The 18,671-nt window shown below is 43.5% G+C and overlaps 1 protein-coding gene across 11 annotated transcripts in view; it reads left to right on the forward strand.

The window, feature by feature from the left end:
* LOC128764979 (ankyrin-3-like) overlaps positions 1-18,457 on the forward strand; it is a 75,678-nt gene extending 57,221 nt beyond the window's left edge. For 9 of the 11 annotated variants that reach the window (XM_053875317.1, XM_053875318.1, XM_053875319.1 and 6 more), the window contains 11 exons: positions 451-7,650; positions 8,404-8,478; positions 8,812-8,943; positions 9,060-9,203; positions 11,689-12,928; positions 13,434-13,596; positions 13,834-13,914; positions 14,161-14,244; positions 14,348-14,455; positions 15,060-15,147; positions 16,682-18,457. In XM_053875317.1, the coding sequence (XP_053731292.1) occupies positions 451-7,650; positions 8,404-8,478; positions 8,812-8,943; positions 9,060-9,203; positions 11,689-12,928; positions 13,434-13,596; positions 13,834-13,914; positions 14,161-14,244; positions 14,348-14,455; positions 15,060-15,125 (9,293 nt within the window). In that variant the 3' untranslated portion in view covers positions 15,126-15,147; positions 16,682-18,457. The remainder of the gene's footprint in view (positions 1-450; positions 7,651-8,403; positions 8,479-8,811; positions 8,944-9,059; positions 9,204-11,688; positions 12,929-13,433; positions 13,597-13,833; positions 13,915-14,160; positions 14,245-14,347; positions 14,456-15,059; positions 15,148-16,681) is intronic. The other 2 variants (XM_053875326.1, XM_053875328.1) reach the window with 1 other exon arrangement.
* Positions 18,458-18,671: the final 214 nt, after the last annotated feature.

Genomic DNA, 18,671 nt, shown 5'->3' on the forward strand with positions numbered 1-18,671 from the left:
CTTCTTTTTTTCACACTTGTGGGGTCCTTTCTGGCGTAAAACCTAATTGAAAGAGTGACATTTCAACATTAACACTGGCAGTTAAAGACACTATTGCAAGACGGCATCTGTATCAAGCACACCAAAAAGTCAATGCACCTTTCATTTCTCATGTTGAATATTTCTTCACAACATCGCCACATATCAGACATTTCCCCACATATGCTCCATTGTTGATTCAATGCATTTTGTGATCATCAATTCAGATTTTCTTTCAAAGGGTACAATGTCTTGTTTTGAAATTAGCACTCTTTTTCTGCTTTGTATCTGAATTATTTTCTTGTTCTTGAATATTCTGCTGTTTCTGACTCACATTTCTCTTTCTGGTTTTTATGCTTTATTTCCTATTATTTTTACGTTCCAATTTCTGTTCATTTTGTTTTCTTTTGATTTAATTTGTTTTTGTTAAAGAAACAACTGATCGAAGTCCGCAGAGAACACAGCCTCCTAGCTACCCTCACAAACCTGTCCTTTCAACGAGATCTTATCAGGCGTGGTCGTCTGTTCCTGTCGCCGTCCCTGGCCAAACCAAGTCTGGATTTGGCTCCCTCTCCAGTTCCTCGTCCAACACACCCAATGCCTCTCCACTGAAGTCTCTTTGGTCCATCAATTCTGCGTCCCCCATAAAAACAAATATTCCCGGATCACCTGTCTCCTCAATTAAATCCGTTAGTGACATGGCCGGGTCTCCCATCAGGTCTTACAGGACTATCTCCTCTCCCATAAAAACTGTTGTCCAGCAAACACAGTACCAAGGACAACTTACCCCCAGCCCCCTTGCCTCACCAGGAAAAAACGCCTCAGATTCAATGAAGGGAACAGCAGGATTGTCTGCTCGATCCTCCCCAATAACTGTAGGAGGAAGCCCCTTACTTGAAAGGGCGTCCATAGCCATGACACCACCAACATCCCCCAAATCCTCAAGTATGTACAGCCCCCCTCTCTCTTACAAAACTGTCATGGGGGGCTCTGCTGGAACAGCGTCATCTTGCTCCCCCATAAAAACAGTCCCCGGCCTCTCCTCTGTACGGTCCTTTGCATCTGATGTCACTGGCCCTGCAAGGAACTTTTTTTCATCACTTTCATCTCCTCTCAAATCAAACACGGCTCCAAGTGCTGCAGCTCTCATCAACGGGTCTTTGTCTCCATCACAGTATCGCTCCTCATCCCCAACACCAAGTCTCACCAGCAGCCTGCAAGAAAGGATACAAGCAACGACCAATGCTGCGACAACAAGTGTGAATGCAGCTTTTGATGAAGTTGAAAAAACATTCAACTCATGCTCAGCAGGTTACGGTACATTAAAGTCCATGTCCTCCTCGGCATCCTCCTCTTATCAGTCCATCAGATCATCTGCTTCTAGTTCCTTGTACGCCTCTTTGAGATCTGCCCCTCACAACACTACTGCAGTGACGTCCAGCACAATGACGGTCCCTGTTTATTCTGTTATCAATGTGATGCCGGAGCCTCCGTTTAAAAAGCTACCCGAGGTGTCAAAGTCAGCGGCCGCTCTTCTGTCCCCCAGGAAGACAGATCCCAATGTAATGAGTCCTCAAGTGCAATCTTCCTTTGCGCGAACGCTCTCCCCAATAAAGTCCCCCCATTTCGCTGCTGGGTTGAAGTCTGACACAACGTCACCCCTGTCGTCCAGCCAGGAGATTCTGAAAGATGTGGCTGAAATGAAGGAGGACTTAATTCGCATGTCAGCAATTTTACAGACGGAAGCAAATTCTTCTGCAAGTAAACTGTTCAAATCAGACTCTCCCAAGGAGGCTAGAGTAGAAGATGATGAGCCGTATAGAATTGTCGAGAAAGTTAAAGAGGACTTGGTGAAAGTTAGTGAGATCTTAACTAAAGAAACAGGTCGCGATGGTCGGGTCTCCATAGCACGGAGTCCGTTGGATAATATACACTTCTCAAAGGTTCCTGTTGAACAGCCTCCCAGTAACTGGAGCTACCCACCAAGGTATGAGACGGTGGTCCCTCAAGCCAAGTCAAAAACAATATCGGATCGAGATTTCAACCTCTCTAAGGTTGTTGACTACCTGGCCAACGATGTTGGAAGCAGCTCTTTCTCCAAAATGCATGATTCAAAGCAAAAACTTGACGAGTCTAAGAAAGAAGGAGAAAGCAAGGAAAAGCAAAAACGTGTTCTAAAACCCACGATGGCAGTCCAAGAACATAAGCTCAAAATGCCTCCAACTACAATGCGGTCATCGCCTTCTGACAAAGAGCTCAGCAAAGTGGCGGATGTGCTTTTTGGAGCGGACACTGTGCTAGAATCTCCCGATGATATATCTCATGAGCAAGATAAAAGTCCACTCTCTGATAGTGGCTTTGAGACCAGGAGTGAAAGGACACCATCTGCTCCTCAGAGTGCAGAAGGCATGGGCCCAAAGGCTCTTTTTCAAGACGTCCCAGCTCCACCAGTTATAACAGAAACACGAACCGAAGTTGTCCATGTCATAAGAAGTTATGAATCCCCGGAGGAGAATCAACAAACGGCAACGATGGAGTCGCAGCCCGTCAGATATATTGAATGTGATGCTAAAGGGCATATGAATCAAGGTGCATCCCCTTCTGAGCAAGACAAATGCTACTCAATAAAGGTCAGCCCTGATGAAGATGCTATGGGAAAAGGTATGAGGTTGAAAGAGGAGACTCACATTACAACAACTACGAGGATGGTGTATCACAAACCTCATGGCAAAGACGCTGCTTCGGAAAGGTGCGATGAAACAATGTCTGTACAAGACATAATGAAGGCATTTCAATCTGGGAAGGACCCATCTAGGGAACTAGCTGGACTTTTTGAACACAAATCTGGCAATGAGGAATCACCACAAAGAGAGGACATCAACTCAAAGCCCAAGGTTGAAAGAATAATTGAGGTTCACATTGAGAAAGGAAACAAATCAGAACCAACAGAAGTCATTATCCGTGAGACAAAGAATCATTCGGACAAGGAAATGTATTACTACTCAGGGAATAGACAAGAAGATGATGAGGAGTCACTTCCTATGTATCTTGACGCCTCCACAGTTAACACACCCACTTCACAGGAGGAGGATAGTCGCCCGAGTTCGGCTCAGCTTATTGCAGATGACTCTTACAAAAGATTAAAGCTTCTAAGCCAGCAATCAGTAGAGTACAATGAAGATGGATCATCAGAGTTAAGGGGGGAGTCTTATAATTTTGCAGAAAAAATGCTACTCTCTGAAAAATTTGACCAGTCCCACTCTGACACCGAGGAATACCTTCGAGATAGGTCCCACTTATACTCACCCGACAAACATAGTCACAGCGAGGGAAAGGTAGGACGGCCAAGGACGGAGTATGTTTTTAGGTCATCCCGGAATTTCTTTGACAAATCAGGAAGAATGGCTACTGATGATAATTATGACAAGATGACTCTGCTACAGTATTCGTCCGAGCCTGGTAGCCCGAAACAGTCTGTATGGATGCGTGTCCCAGATGAAGCGCACAGCAGGGACCAAGAACATGTCATGTATGAGGACAGAGTTGACAGAACAGTGAAGGAGGCAGAGGAAAAACTAAGTGAGGTGTCTCAGTTCTTTAGAGATAAAACAGAGCAGCTCAATGATGAGCTCTCATCGCCAGAGAGGAAATCACGTAGACCAGACTTCAGGGAATCAAGATCAGGACCCAGTTCTACACACAGCAGTCCGGAGAGGTCAGTTTATAAAAGTGCAACTAGTGGGGAGGAATGGAGCAGAGAAAGACTCCGAGACAAGTTCAGTGCTACTGATAGAAAATGTTCCAGCTTACCCAGCAGCCCAGAGAGGAGGGTTTTACTGCAATATGGTGATTCAGATGCCAAAAAACAGGTGGACGGTACATCACAGAGAGGGATGGGTGAAGGTCCCAAACCCTTCCAAATGTCTTCCTCAAAGGTCAGTGCAGTGAGGCTGAAGTTTGAGCAAGAGGCGCAAAGACAAGAAAAAATCAATCAAAATACCAATCCACCGGTGAGAAAACTCCAGGAAAGTAAGCTACCTGTTTACCAAGTCTTTGCTGGTTCAAGTACTCCAAAAACTCCTGGCAGTCCTGGAGTTCAGAGGCGAGTTGCGGATATTGAATCAAATCCTTCCAGCCAGGCATGCAGTAAAGACCAGGATAAGAATCTCTTTAAGACCTGGGAGAACCGGGGATATGGGACTTACAAACCCTCGTCACCTAGACAATCACCTCCTGTTTATGAGTCTATCAAGGATGTCAACAATGGGGATCCCCAAAGACAAGAAACTACTAAAAAAATAATTTACACAGAGTTCGTTGTCCGAGAAAGTCCAAACATAAATGATGGTCTAAAAAAAAACTCGGAATTACAAAGTCATATAAAAAAGCCAACTAATTTTCCAGAAAACCGAAAGTCCACAACGATAAAAGTTAATGCCACAGTTGAATCGTATGACAAGTCAGGTACAAATGTACCTACTTTGGCTAGAAATCTGTTGCATAGCCCTGATTCAAATAGATCTACCTCTGGGTCTTTGGGGAAGTCACCAGAATTGGAACATTGTCTATCAAATGTAGCCTGTAATGGTGTCGACAGTGACCAAGTAGAGTACCTTGAACAAGTTAGTCCTGTAGTTGTTACGGAGGGTTTTAAAGATATAAAACCCTTACCTGTGTATGTCAGCATTGAAGTAGGAAAGCAGTTTGAAAAGGAAACAGCTTCAGCGCAGTTGGGCACCTACAAGAAGATTGTGAGTCATGAGAGTAGGACAGTACATGAGACTAGGGGTGCATTTTACTCTGTTAAGCAAAAGCAGACCTCGTCTCCTCAAGGAAGTCCAGAAGATGACACTCTAGAACAAGTAACGTTCATGGACACCTCAGGCAGAAGTCCTGTCACTCCTGAAACCCCAACATCTGAGGAGGTCAGCGCTGCTTCAAGAACTCCAGAGTCTGTAAAAGGCATTCTGTCTGGCATGCAGAGCCCTATCCCTGAAGAGTCGGAAGATGAGGATGGAAAAACGTTTATCTACAAGGAACCTGCACAGGAAAAGTCAAAACCAACTGCAGAAAACATAGTGAAGAAACAGGATGTTGACCGCCAAAAGTCAAAGGAGAAAAGAGTTGCTTACATTGAGTTTCCACCACCTCCTCCTTTGGAGGGAGAGAAGTCGAAGAAAAGGGGATCCTGTGCCTCATCTGAAGCAGAGACAGAGATGATGGAAGTGAATCTCCAAGAGGAGCATGATAAGCACCTTCTAGCAGAGCCAATTATTAGGGTCCAGCCACCATCCCCAGTTCCCCCAGGAGCGGATAACAGTGACTCCAGTGATGACGAGTCTGTCTTCCATCCCATCCCCATAAAAAAATACACGTTTAAGGTCAAAGAAGAAGGAGACAAACGTCAAAGACCAAAAAGGGCAGATAAGAATGGAAATGGTAAAGAAAGCGGTGTTAATGGTGTCACAAAAGGCGAAGATGACTTTGAAAATGGTAACGACCAGTCAATTACTGACTGTTCCATCGCAACCACTGCTGAGTTTTCTCATGACACAGATGCAACTGAGATCGATTCTTTAGACGGCTATGATCTTCAGGATGAAGATGATGGTTTGAGCGAAGATCCAAAGACATCCAGTCTCTCCAATGATGGAAAACCAACTGACCGCTCATTTAGTCAGTCCAAGCTCGAGGTGATTGAGGAAGAAAAGTGTGAAGATAGTGCGGACATTAGCAAGACTAAATGCAAGCCATCTTCTGCCAAAAGCAGTGGAGAGGAGAAAGATTATACCCTTGAAGGAAGACATCCTGATAGGCAGACGTTTGGTGACAAATATTTTGGATACCAACTTGAAGAGGAACTGAATTCAACCTTTAAAACAGTAGCCACCAAAGGGCTTGACTTTGACCCCTGGTCAACTAAAGGGACTGATAATGAAGGGGCTTACGACTCCAAAGCAAAAGACGATGAGTCCAAGCCATTTGGTTTATCAGTGGAAGACAAATCACAGGCTACAACACCTGACACAACCCCTGCACGAACACCAACTGATGAGAGCACCCCAACTAGTGAGCCTAACCCCTTCCCTTTCCATGAAGGGAAGATGTTTGAGATGACCCGCAGTGGTGCTATTGACATGAGCAAGCGGGACTTTGTTGAAGAGAGGCTTCAGTTTTTCCAGATTGGTGAGCATTCCTCTGACCCTTCATCAGGGGAAAAGGGGAAAGGGGGCAAGATCCTGGGGGTAATTTCCTCTCAGTCAAAGGCAGGGGAGAGGGCAACAATAGAGGGGAAAGTAAAGGGTACAGACAACACCACAGACAGCAGTCCAACACTACCAGCAGCAGCGACAACTAAAGGCAGCCCTTCACAACCTCGCAATGACACTGGCCATTCTGGTACAGATGCCCCCAACTGTGAAGGCATTGTTGAGACGGCCTCCTCTTGCACAATTACAGCTTCTAAAGTTGACACCAAATTACGTACCCCAATTAAAATGGGCATAGCTGCTTCTATTACCGTGAAAAAAGATTCAGGGGATGCCTCAGAGTACAAGACAGATATGTCAGACAGTCCGATTGTGCCAGAATACATCAGCATAGAGAGTCAGTGTTTAGAGAGCCAAGGTGCAAAGCTCCCGCAGGCAAAACTAGAAAGAAAAGACTACCCATCAGAAAATTGCAACAACAATAATAATCTTGAATCATCAAGTGTTCAGGCTAACTACATTCAGTGTGGCAGTGTGGTGTTTAACCTCCAGTCGTCCTCTGAGCCAACTCTCCAAAAAGCTAGCAGAATTGAAAATCTGTGCTGTAGAGACGGAGAAGAAAGTGTAGAGGCACAAACAAACAATGAAGTTCCCGAGGCAAAAGTTGAATCAGCGAAAGAAAGTGAGGTCAAGCAGCCTAAATCCAGGCTTCCAGTGAAAGCATCAGGATGGTCTTTCCACACACAGGGAACGGCCATAGGCAAGCAGAAACCCAAACAGTCAGTGAAAGTTGAGACCAGAAAGAGAGGAGAGCCGGCAGTAGCCAAAGTTGAACCTCGGTCCCGAATTCCAATTAAAGATGTGAAAAAAAGCTGCAGTAATGCCACAGCTGTCCCACCGGTGTCAGTTCGGGTTAGCTCACAACCCACCAGGGCCTTGGACACTGAAAGAGCAGCCATACAGTTGCCCACAAGACTACCTCTGAAGGACAGACATAAGGTCAGCAGTGTCTCAAGTGAGGGAACGTGCAGGACAGAGAAGCAAGACAACCCCAGTGAGGTTTGTAAGCGCACCATTGAATACTTTAAAGGAATTAGCGGGGAAACTGAAAAGTTGGTGGACCGCCTCTCAGACGAGGAGAAAAAGAAGCAGACAGAGCAGTCCGAGGAAGACAGCACCTCCCGGAGCACCTCTCTGTCGGACGCCTCCCAGCCTTCCCAGCCCTCCCAGCCCTCTCGCTCATCCAGGTCGGGTAGAGGTTCGAGGGCTGAGGCCGGGGCCGCGTCCGTAAGGGCAAAGGTGGCGACGACGGACAGGGCCTCTGGCAGTGAAAGGAGCAGGAGGAGTAGGCGGACTGGTGGGAAGGAGGGCAGTCAGGGACTCACAGGGTCTCGAACACCTCCCATCGCAGAGATCAAGCCTAGTTTGTAAAACTTTAACACTATAAATACATTTCTATATTGATATATATTCACCTTTAGTTGCATGTTGTTGTTGTGATCGTAAATGTACCAACTGGAATGCCTTTGTCGTCTTTATGTTCAGTTTTTCAGAATAGAAATTGTTTGTATATTTAATCATTGTCATTTACTGTATGTACTGTGTTCTGTATTGTTGCAAGATTTCTCCCGATGTCTTCACTTATAGAAATTTACGTCAAGAATAACGAGCATGCCAGTAGTTGTGACTGGTAGACTAACACAATTTTACTCTGCTGACTGATTTTGTAGTCTGAGTTTGTGCTGGGGCCTGTACCTGGCTCTTGTTTTCTGTGTTTTCTGTGTGCCAGTAATTGTCACGAGCAGAGTACACAACGTTGCCTCTTTGCATGTTGGACTCTCACAATGTTAACACTGTAGAGATGTAGAACTTGTAGTCTTTTTAGTCATGTTATGCTTTGGTTTGTTTTGTTCTTCTCACGGTGAATGTTTAGGTTCAAAGTCGCAGAACACCACACGTTCCTCTTCATCACAATGTCGCTGCACTTTCTTTTATGGCCGTCTTTAAACCACTGTTCTCATTTGCAAGTAATATTAATTTTGCTCAACCTAATGTTAACAGGTCAAAATTAATATTGATACTTTTAATGATGGCCACAAAAAGAAAGTCACATTTAACTGTGTGAATATACATGTATATATTTGGACAAGTGTCTGAGCTGTGACTGTTTTTCCAGGTCCGCAAAGTCCCTGTGAGAGAACAGATCTTCGCATGGCTATAGTTGCAGATCACCTGGGACTCAGTTGGACAGGTGAGAATGAACATTTCATTACTTTTTCCAAGCTTAACAAAGCTGAACCTACGTGGCCCTCGTAAGGTTAGAATAAAACCACAAAAGAAGTGTTTTAGCATTTGTTTACTCATTGAATTGTTAGTAGAGCTCAGTTTTTTTAGCTCCTGCATCTGTTTGTCTCCCCCCAAAGCTGTTATGCTGTATTCAATTGTTGAATTAAATTAGCTTGAGTATATGTCACTCAAAAAATAAATGAATAACCATACAGTAGAATTTTTTTTTAAGTTTCTTTATATTCAGTTCAAGCTAAGTGATTAATAGTGTTGAGTTGCTGTTCTTCTTTCATACCAGAGTTGGCACGGGAGATGAACTTTACAGTGGATGAGATCAACCACATCAGACTAGAGAATCCCAACTCTCTGACTGCACAGAGCTTTATGCTACTAAAGAAATGGGTTAGCCGGGAAGGGAAAAATGCCACAAGTAAGTACAGAATTGTTTTTTTTTGTTTGCTTCACCCTTTTTGTTTCAATTATAAATTGCAGTCCTGTTCTTCCAATTTCACCGGACCTAATATGGAAAAATGATTTGCTCCACAGCGGATGCCTTGTCTACAGTCCTGACCAAAGTCAATCGGATGGATATTGTGACTTTACTGGAGGGCCCCATATTTGATTATGGTAACATTTCAGGCACAAGATGTTTTGCCGATGATCACGCTGTTTTCCGGGATCAGGCTGATGGTAAAGTTTAGCTTTCTCTAGCTGATCTGTTACCTCTCCCTGTTACCAGTGCAACTGTAATTTAAAATGTTAAGTTGATAGTCACTTCTGACAACTGGATCCTACTGTTAATCGCTCCTCGACAGTTTTCCAGCTCAAAATTGGATTGCACCAAGCATTGTTGATGCACTGGTGACATCACCGTGCGTCAGTCGACTTTGGCATAATTGCAGTCATTATGAATGGGCCAAGCAGTGTTTCTAGTTGTCACACGTGTTAAAAAAATATGAATGCAATTCCAATGTTTCAACTTCCATTTTCAAGGAAAGGGAACTGGATATTCAATAAAGATGTATTAGATGCAGAATGATTTTTGTTTGAAATGCGTCTTCGTACGTAAAACCTTTGACACATGGAAGTGGAAACAGAGTTGTTGATTTATATTTTTTCCTAGTTCCTCATCATTTGCATGCTGTTATTAATTGTTTCACTTAGTCAAAGTTTTTTAACTGCTTCAGTTCTAAATCTCCCAGACCTCCTCTAGTTCCTCTGAGCCTTCCTCGGATAGATGAGAGATTATCTTCCTCCTCTGATGCTGCAACTGCTACTCCATTGTCTTCCTCCTGTTGCCTCCCATGCCACCCCTCAGCCAAACCTTTGGCTGTCAACAGCACGTAGCCACTCTTAAAATCAAGAGTAGTATTGCTGTCGTGCGCTCACCTCATCGAAACCCATCCTTCCATCATCATTTTTGTGGCAAGCATCATTTTCTGTTTTTTTCACCACATTTCTTTTTTCTTTTTGTCTTGTGCATCACCTTCCCTTCATCCTGTCGTAGTGTCCGTGATTATTCCTCTGACCCCCGGATGTAAAGAGGCTCCTTACATCCTGCTGACACGCAATTCATTTCTCAGAACACCAAATTGCACCCCTCCACCCAGCCCCCTCACCCCTAATTCAGCACTCCACCATCGCCCTTTCTCTCCTCGTCGTTCTCCGAGTTATGAGTCCTCTATTTCCCTCAAGGATTTGGCTCCGGCCGCACGATTTGACCAGTATAGATTCCTCTCTCTTCCACATAAATGCTCCAACCTCCTGTGCCCCTCTTCTGATCACCATCAGCCTACCCGTCCTTACTCACCTCATCCACCTTCCCCAATCCCACTTATTACATCCCCATTACCTCCCTCGGCTCCTCCAGCCTCCCCCATCCCTCCTTCAGATTGGTCCATACATATGTCTCCAGTTGATATTCCAAATCATTCCCAGTCAAACTCAGCAATTGAAAGCTCAGCCAGTTGCCACACCCTTGCTCCCTCCCCTGTTGCCCATGAGCATTACACTATACCCGTGTCACCATCCTTCCCAGCAAGCAGGGCACCTTCATGTAGAGAGTCTGTCAGCCAGCTGGCAACTTCCTCCCGTCCTGTCTCACCACTCTCAACATCGACCCTCCCCACCGTCTCTCCCTCCGGCTCACGCTGTCCTAGCCCCGGTCCCTCCTCCCCTCCTCTGCGCTCTCTTTCTCCGTGTCCTGCTTGCCGGTGCACTTGTTCGTCCTCCATCCCTCTTGCTCCCACTCGGACCCATACTGACACCTCATCAATGGAAGTATTTATTTAGTTTTTGTCTCTGTATTTTTCCATCTAACCTCTCTCATCTGATTATATTATTGTGTAAGTTTGTAGCAGAAGATCTAACTTTCATTATTTGCTCATAACCAGAGTACTAACCTCATTATCTCCTTTCACGCATCTACGCACAAGCATGTCATGTGGTACTGAGTTAAACAACAGAAAGGTTGTTTTTTTTTATGATATAGAAATCCAAAACAAATTATCAAAGAAAAAACAAACAAACACATAGACATATTTATTTATCTCTTTTAAATTGCATTACCTTGCTGAAGAAAGTCTAAAAATGGCTTGGTCTCAAATAAATTCCACATTTATCCGAATTCATGAGTTTACGAAGTAGGCAAAGAGAACACACAAGAAGAATCCTATGCAGCTGGGATACTCTGCAGTGCCTTTGGCCGTGTTGGATTAAAACTGACAATAAACAGTAATTATAGTATTGATAAGAGGGTAAGATATAGGCAGGCTTAACAGGGTAAGAGAAATTGTTTCATGGTATCAGTGGTAATATTCATTCCCTAATCTGAAGTGTAACCTCCAATTTCACTCAGGGGGGGAAAGTACCTATATGGGGGTGACAGGCGTTACCTGTGATGTTCTCCCACAGTCTACTTTTTGGAATCCTTTGTTTTACTTCCAAAATTGGCCGTTGGTCACCCCATTTTGAAAAGTAAAGGTTATCATACCATAGTCTGGTTATTTGGGTCTATGCTTCACACCAGATCTTCTGACATGCTCACACATGTTTATAGGGATAAAAGCTTCACATTTATGCCTTTGTCTCAGACAGTCCAGATGTGTGTGGGTGTGGTACTGTGGCATGCTTCACCGTGTGTTTGTTTCTACGTTTGTCATCCTGTCATCTACAGATTATCAGAGCATTCTAGCAGAGCTGCAGTCCCCCGCTGCTCTGCGCTCTGACCCCCAATTCCTGATGCCCGAACTCCCTGTCACACCCAACCCCTCCATTTCCCAACCGCACCATCATCCAGAACCACTCACTCCTATGTCGGACAATTCGCCGACTCAACCTCCACCCTGGAGCCCCGTGATTGTGCCCAGTATCGCAGGGCTGGAAAGCCCCCCGACTAGTCCTCCCAGAATCTGTGAGTTCAACCTGCCGGTCCCCTTCTTTGAACTTCCCGATCCCTCGTTGTTGAAGGTCAGGAAGCCCCACATTGCTCTGAACGATCAGCTACTTTTGAGTGAAGAGGAAGACAAGTCTTGCCTTGAAGTGGAACTGCTCCGGAAGCCCAGATCCCGATCCGTCCCCACATTTTGTGGGTTGGGCAATGGCACAGCCTGCTACACATCATCCCCTTCATTGTCCTCCATTTCATCGATAACCCTCTCGACCCCTGAAAGAACTCAGTTCGGAGATGGAGGATTGAAGGAATGTCCCCCTCAAGTGGATTTAGGTTTGAAAAGGAAAGAAGACTTGGGGAAGGTTGTTCAGATGGTCACAGCTGATTTGGCTGAGGGACAGGAGTCTGTGGAAAAGTGGGTGGAGCCTGGGTTGATTCTGAAGGTGGAAAGGAAATGTGAGATAGTAGTGAAAGATAGATCTAAGTTGGCTGAGGGAAACATTTCTCTTGGAGAAGAAGACAACCACGGGACAGTCAGCATAGCAAATGCTGTGCAGCAAAGCCTTTCTGAAGACGTTAAAGCAGACACGGTTGGAGAACATCTGTCTGAAACAACCCAGGAAGAAACAGGTGATTTGGGCAAGGATGAAATGAAGACTGATTTGACAGATGGTACTTTAAATCTCCAGGAACAAAAAAATAGCAGAGTGGTCAAGGAGCTAGCAGGTGATGGAACTGACCCCGAGTCCATTGTTGAAGCACACAGTGAACCAAGTCTGACAGTGACTGGATCAAATGAAGAGAAGGCGGAGAAAGAATCAGAGACAAAGACTGCAGAAGGCTCAGGGGACAATGAGGAGGACAAAGAGAAGACTGAAGCCAAAGTTCAAGAGGTCAAGATTGAGCAGGCAGAAAAAGAAATGTCTTCGCTTTCAGGTTGGCATAGTGATACCTCCAGCGCTAACGTCGAGCCACCAACGCCAGGGCGCAGCGTCAGCTCCGACCTCCTCAACAGACGGGAAAGGTAGATTGCTAAACTCCACCGTATACTGTAACTCACTTGTCTTCTCCTGCCTTTTAGGTACCTCATTTGGCTCGTTGAACAGATGTTCCCTGTTTCGTAGGGTAGCATTAAAGTGAGAAGTATTGTCTGGGTTCAAAAGTGGTCATAGGAGTGGTTAAATACATTTTTTACTGGTAATAAAATATGGATTAGCAGGCCACTGTTGGTCCCAGGACCATTCGTAGAGACATGGAGCAACATCCACTCCATTTAATACTATCTAACTTCTGAAAGTGCATGGAACGCACAAAAATAAGTAAGAGCCATTTTACCATTTTTTTTTAAACTAAATCATTTTGAAAAAGCGTGTTCAATCAGTAACCATCTAATAATTGATACGTAAAATAAATACATTATTAATATAGAGCAACTAGTTATTTATCTGATTTCAAAACTTACAGTTGAAATTGAACTGAAACTATGTCAAGAATTAGTTTTATTTCCTCATTTTTTTTTGTCATTACAGTCAAGAGAACTCTACAGACTCAATCACTTCCTCATCGAGGGCCGAATCAGGGAGGTCACGACACAACTGTGACAACTCAAGGACTTCACCTCAGGGCGGCTCGTCGGAGTCTTTAAACGGCAGGAAGGAAGAGGGAGCTCTGGTGTCGGAAAAGAAAGTCCAGGTAGGATCAACCACTTGTGGCGTTTTTTGAAGGAGAAGACCTTCAAATTCATGTTTTTGTGCCTCGTTTTTGTGTCTTCATATAACATGTCAGTTAGCTGACACTTGGTTGGCAGGTTGTGCCAAGGACCTGTTCTGCCCAGACCATAACTTCAATATCGTTTAGTGGATGTACAATGTTTTTCAAACACGGGTGAAGCTGACCTGACTTTTTTTCCCCATGACCCTTTTTTCCCAGCAGCGTGTTAGTGTAGACTCTGGTTCAGAGGAAGAACAGACCGTAACCACCAGAATCTTCAGGCGGCGTCTCATTTTGAAGGTAGCGGGCGAGAGAGGCTGCTGTGGTTTGGTTTCGCTCTAGAAGAAGTGCTTTTTGCTTCCACTAATCCGCTCTTTCCTTTCAGTGGTGATGACAATTTTATGAAAACAATATTCTCCCAAATAAACACTTCTTTTCCTGCTGAAATTCAATTCCCTCGCTTGGCTTTCTGAGGGTATCCTTGCTGTTGTTCCTGGTGTGCTGTTGGTGAGGTGCGGTGTTGGTGTAATACATATACACTTGCAGGGAGAACAGGCCAAAAACATCCCTGGAGAGTCCGTGACGGAGGAACACTACATGGACCGGGATGGTAACCTTGTCAGCAGAAAAGTAATGTATTCTTTGCACTCTGCCCTGTGTTCCAGCCTCATTCACTTCTCATCCAGACGTGTGCAGATGTTTTCTTTCTTTCATGTTGTTTTGGGTCGAACAGGTTATCAGGAAGGTCATTCGACGTAGGTCCACTCCCACGCCGGAGAACCACAGGCGGGAAACCTGGCCCAGCAACCTTCAACAAACTCTAGATGAGGAAGGGCCAGAGGTTGGAAAACGACACTGACCAGGGTTGTTGGGAACTTGTGTTGTCGTTCCTATAACAGAACTTACAGCTGCTTTGGAAAATATCTAGTAGTGTCTAATAATGTGATCACACCATTGAAGATATTCTAATAACTGAGGACTTACTGAGTCAGTTTTCCTCTCAATTTGTCATATTTTTGTGGTTTAAAAACTGCATTTTGCATCATTTAATCCTCGTAAGTGTGTTTCGATTGCAGCTTTAAGTTTGTGTTACTGAAATCCAGGCCTCTTTTCTTCCTCCATGTTTTCATTCACGATTGTAATGAACATCATAAGAGACTGTGGTGCTTTGTGTTTTATTGCGTGGTGATTATAGTGTGGTTGTTTTGTAGATTATGCTGCTCTGCTATGCTGCTGTCTTTTAGCCAGCAGCTGAGTAACTAACCACGTTTTATTAATACTGTTATTTCACAGTGTTCGACGTCCAGGTGTTGCGCTGTGCTCCGGTTGTGTTTCCCTGTGGATCAAGAGTCTACTAACATCTCTCGACTTAAATGGCTTTTTTCTTCGGTTCTTGTTGGTTGAGGTTTGTGTTCTGAATTCCTGTTCTCATTTTGTTGTTCCAGAAAGAGGACGGCTCCAGAAACGGCAGGCGGAAGGAAGAGCGAAGAGATAAAAAGCACCACTCATAGCTGGATGTCTGCTTCCCACCAGGTACTGGTTACATCTGAGTCATCCACGGTTTGATTGTCCTTCTGCCTCCAGCTTCATGATGTTGAGCCTCTAGCCTGTTTCTCTCACCAGTTTATAGTTTTCTCTTCTTTGCCATTACTATACTTCAATTTTTTTAAGTGTTTTAACTGTTTAGGTTAGTCTGCATTTCATTGTCTACTCTCAGATGAGTTTCTTGAAGACCATTCATATCCAGCTACTATCATATTGTTATTTTAATTATCATTTACTGCTGGGAGGAGAACTTCCACCATGAATTTAGTCATTATAAATAACATATCATTGATCATTATTGCAACTATAACTATTTTTCAAGTTCAGTTCTCCACAATTTTAACTATTTTAGAATATGCAATGTGAAGATCTGGGATTCATTACTCTCAGTCTGAAAGTGATTATATATATATATATATATATATATATATATATATATATATATATATATATATATCCTCATGGTTTTTGTTTGTATGGTGAATAATGCACCACGTTGTTTGAGTGTCGCTGTGTCTTTATGTTTTCAAAAATGTTAATTCACTATTATATAACAATTTTGCGCATAAAATGTTCTCTGTATTTCACCATTGGAAGTCATTTTCACTTAAGTAGCCAATTATCATTTAACTCATTATGATGCCATCATAATCAGTAACTTGGATCAGTAGCTTGACACAGATTGTGAGCCTTTTGATTTATGTCTGTATGTAGAGCAGAGATTAGTGAGTGAATCATTTCCTGGCTGTTTGCCTGGACTTTCCCAGCCCAGCTCACTGACAAGTATCAGTGTCATTCTGTGGCTTCTGTGCTGGTAACAAAGAGCCAGGCGCGATGGCTAATACTCGACTCAGCAGCATTATATCACCACAGTGACCCTCCATCTTTTGTCAGGGAAAGCCTCGACTCACAGCCCTCATTGTCGCATCCCAAAAGAGTTTGTTGTCCCGGTGGCTGGACTTGTAATCCCTGCTGCGCTGCTCATCTGTAAAAAAAATGCTGCGAGGACAAGTTTCCATGGCAGCAGAGGTCACCATGACAACCTGCAACATGAGAAACAGGTTGTCACACATTTCAGTCTGAAAAACATATATTTTCAAGGAGTGTCAGGAACAAACATTGTGAAAGAAAGCTGCATCAGATTTGACTTGGCAGTTGCTTGTTATCGTCACACATCATTTCTAGACTAGGACTTGGTGCACAGATGCGAGTCATGGAATTACAGGATCTATGCCTCATCAGATGTTTATCAGGTTTGGCCGGAGACGACAGAAGGGCGACTTCTAAATCCTATTTTATGTCATGTTTTGGTTAGTTTTCTTATGATGACTCCAAATGTAAGACTTGAGAGATTCAGTTTTGGATTTTAGGATCTATTTTTTACACTAGTCCTTGAAAGCGCTGCAAATATCTGACCGATTTTAACAGCCTGGTTGATGGACCGCATCATGTGTCTGCCTTTTAGCCTCAGAAGCAAAGATAATGTTATTCATATTTCTTTTGCCGTCACTTGTCTTTCCAGATGTACAGGGATCAAATTAGTTCCCAGTCGAGGGACAACTGGAAGGTTCCGGCGTTCGGACTTCACACTGGGTGCAGTCCACAACTATCTGCTTCAAACAAATAGTTTTCACCTGAGTGGAGTCGACCCTGCAGACCTTCGCATGAGCATGACAAACACTCCTGGTCGCCCAGCGGGAGCCTCTCACCCATTGGCCGGCTGGGTGCCGATGATTCTGCTTCCTGTTGTGCGTGAAAAACCATAGAGGTGCCATCGGTCTGCTGGTGCTGTGAGAACCTAGAGGAGCAAGCGAAAGACTCCAAAATCACACTGATGCAACTGGGACCAAAGATGGCACAAGAGCTCAGTCCACATGGTGGCCAGAGAAGTAGACACAATAAAAACACTGACGGAACACTTCTTCAACACTCGCCTTATAGTTTTTCTTGAACCCATTATTGTCAGAATATTAATACTTTTGGGATATTTTATTTTATTTTTAAAACTAAAGCCTTTTTTCTCTCAGTGTGTACATATATATAAATAAATGAATAAATGGGAGGCGAACGCACTTTGGACCTTTTCAAGTGCTTTCCAAATTTATTAAAGCTGTTTTAAAAGATCTGAGTGTAACACAGGTTCTTGTATCAATATCAGAGCTGGTATAACGTTTGTAAATCAAAGCTGGTTTGATTTTTAACGGATATATTTCCATAAAAATCAAACACCTGCAGTTCCCAAAGTGGGAATGAAGCTAACCCTGCAAAAAAAAAAAAAAAAAAAGAAAAAAAAAAGTAAGCAGCGTTCAGAGTATTTTCAAGCATGTTGTTCACATTATTTTAAGTACAATTTCTACAGGTTTGCAGACACTGTATTCGAAGAAGAATTGTTACCCTTTACCCAGACACACATATAGCCCTTACATCACTCATTTTATATAACAGAATTACAAAAAATGCCATTAAACGCGTATTCAGGAGTGAAACATGTTGTCGGGAGTCAAATGTCTCGTCTGTCATTCTGTCTGTGTGAAATTAGAGGGAGGATCCGAATGTAAATGGACGACTTGCTGTAAAACTTTAACTGTGTCGTGTGTTTTGGCTGTAGGAGTCTGTGTACACTCTGTAGGCTGTTTGTAATCATCTTAGCAGTGTGTCAATTTGATTTTGACTGCTGTGGTACTAAAGGACAAACTGGGGCATTTTACTTTCTTTCATTTCAAAACCTACTCACACTAAGGGACTTTATTTGAGCGTAGGTTTACATAACATGTCGTACGGCGAAAAACACTGGTTGGTCAATAAGGTTATTTAAATGGTTTTACTCTGAAACTGTGTGATATTTTAGGCTTGAGAGTCTGTATATGCAGTGTCCAATATCGGCACAATTTACATTAGGAATTATCTTTGTACTGGTTTTCAGTAGATGCCCATGTAGTTCAAGTGTGGTGTTCTACTGGTGCAATGGCTGATGTCGTTGCTGTGGACATTTTGGGGGACAAGGGGGGGCAGAGGGGAGGTCAGAAAAGGGTAACACAGTGCTCGCCCTCTTATTCTACTATGTCAATCAGGGGGTGGACGATCCTTTGATATGGTATCAATTTTGTTTGATATGTGTTTTCACCTGAGCAGATTTTTTGATGTATAATTCTTACTAACAGAGTGAAGCCATTGAAATGTAATTATCCTAGCACTTTGGTTATTCCGGGTCTTTTAGAGGCTAGAGCAGCGACGACGCCACCACAATTGTTTCAGACGCCTTTTGAAAAAATAAAAAAAAGCTTTGATTTCGCAATAATACTGTTCTCCTTGTCTTTTTTTCAATGTTTGTGTTTATGTTTACGCATGACAGTGTTTACAAGGGATGAACTGCGAATAACATCCATCAGACTCAGTATAGAGCCTCTTAAAAAAGGGGGGAAAAAAAAAAATTCCAATTGAGGCCTTTGTATGGAGTGAGCTTAAAAATGATCTCATGGTGTTCAGTTCATATTTTTATGATTTTTGGGACA

The sequence above is a fragment of the Synchiropus splendidus genome, chromosome 9, assembly GCF_027744825.2.
Source record: "Synchiropus splendidus isolate RoL2022-P1 chromosome 9, RoL_Sspl_1.0, whole genome shotgun sequence".
In the NCBI taxonomy this organism is placed as follows: Eukaryota; Metazoa; Chordata; class Actinopteri; order Syngnathiformes; family Callionymidae; genus Synchiropus; species Synchiropus splendidus.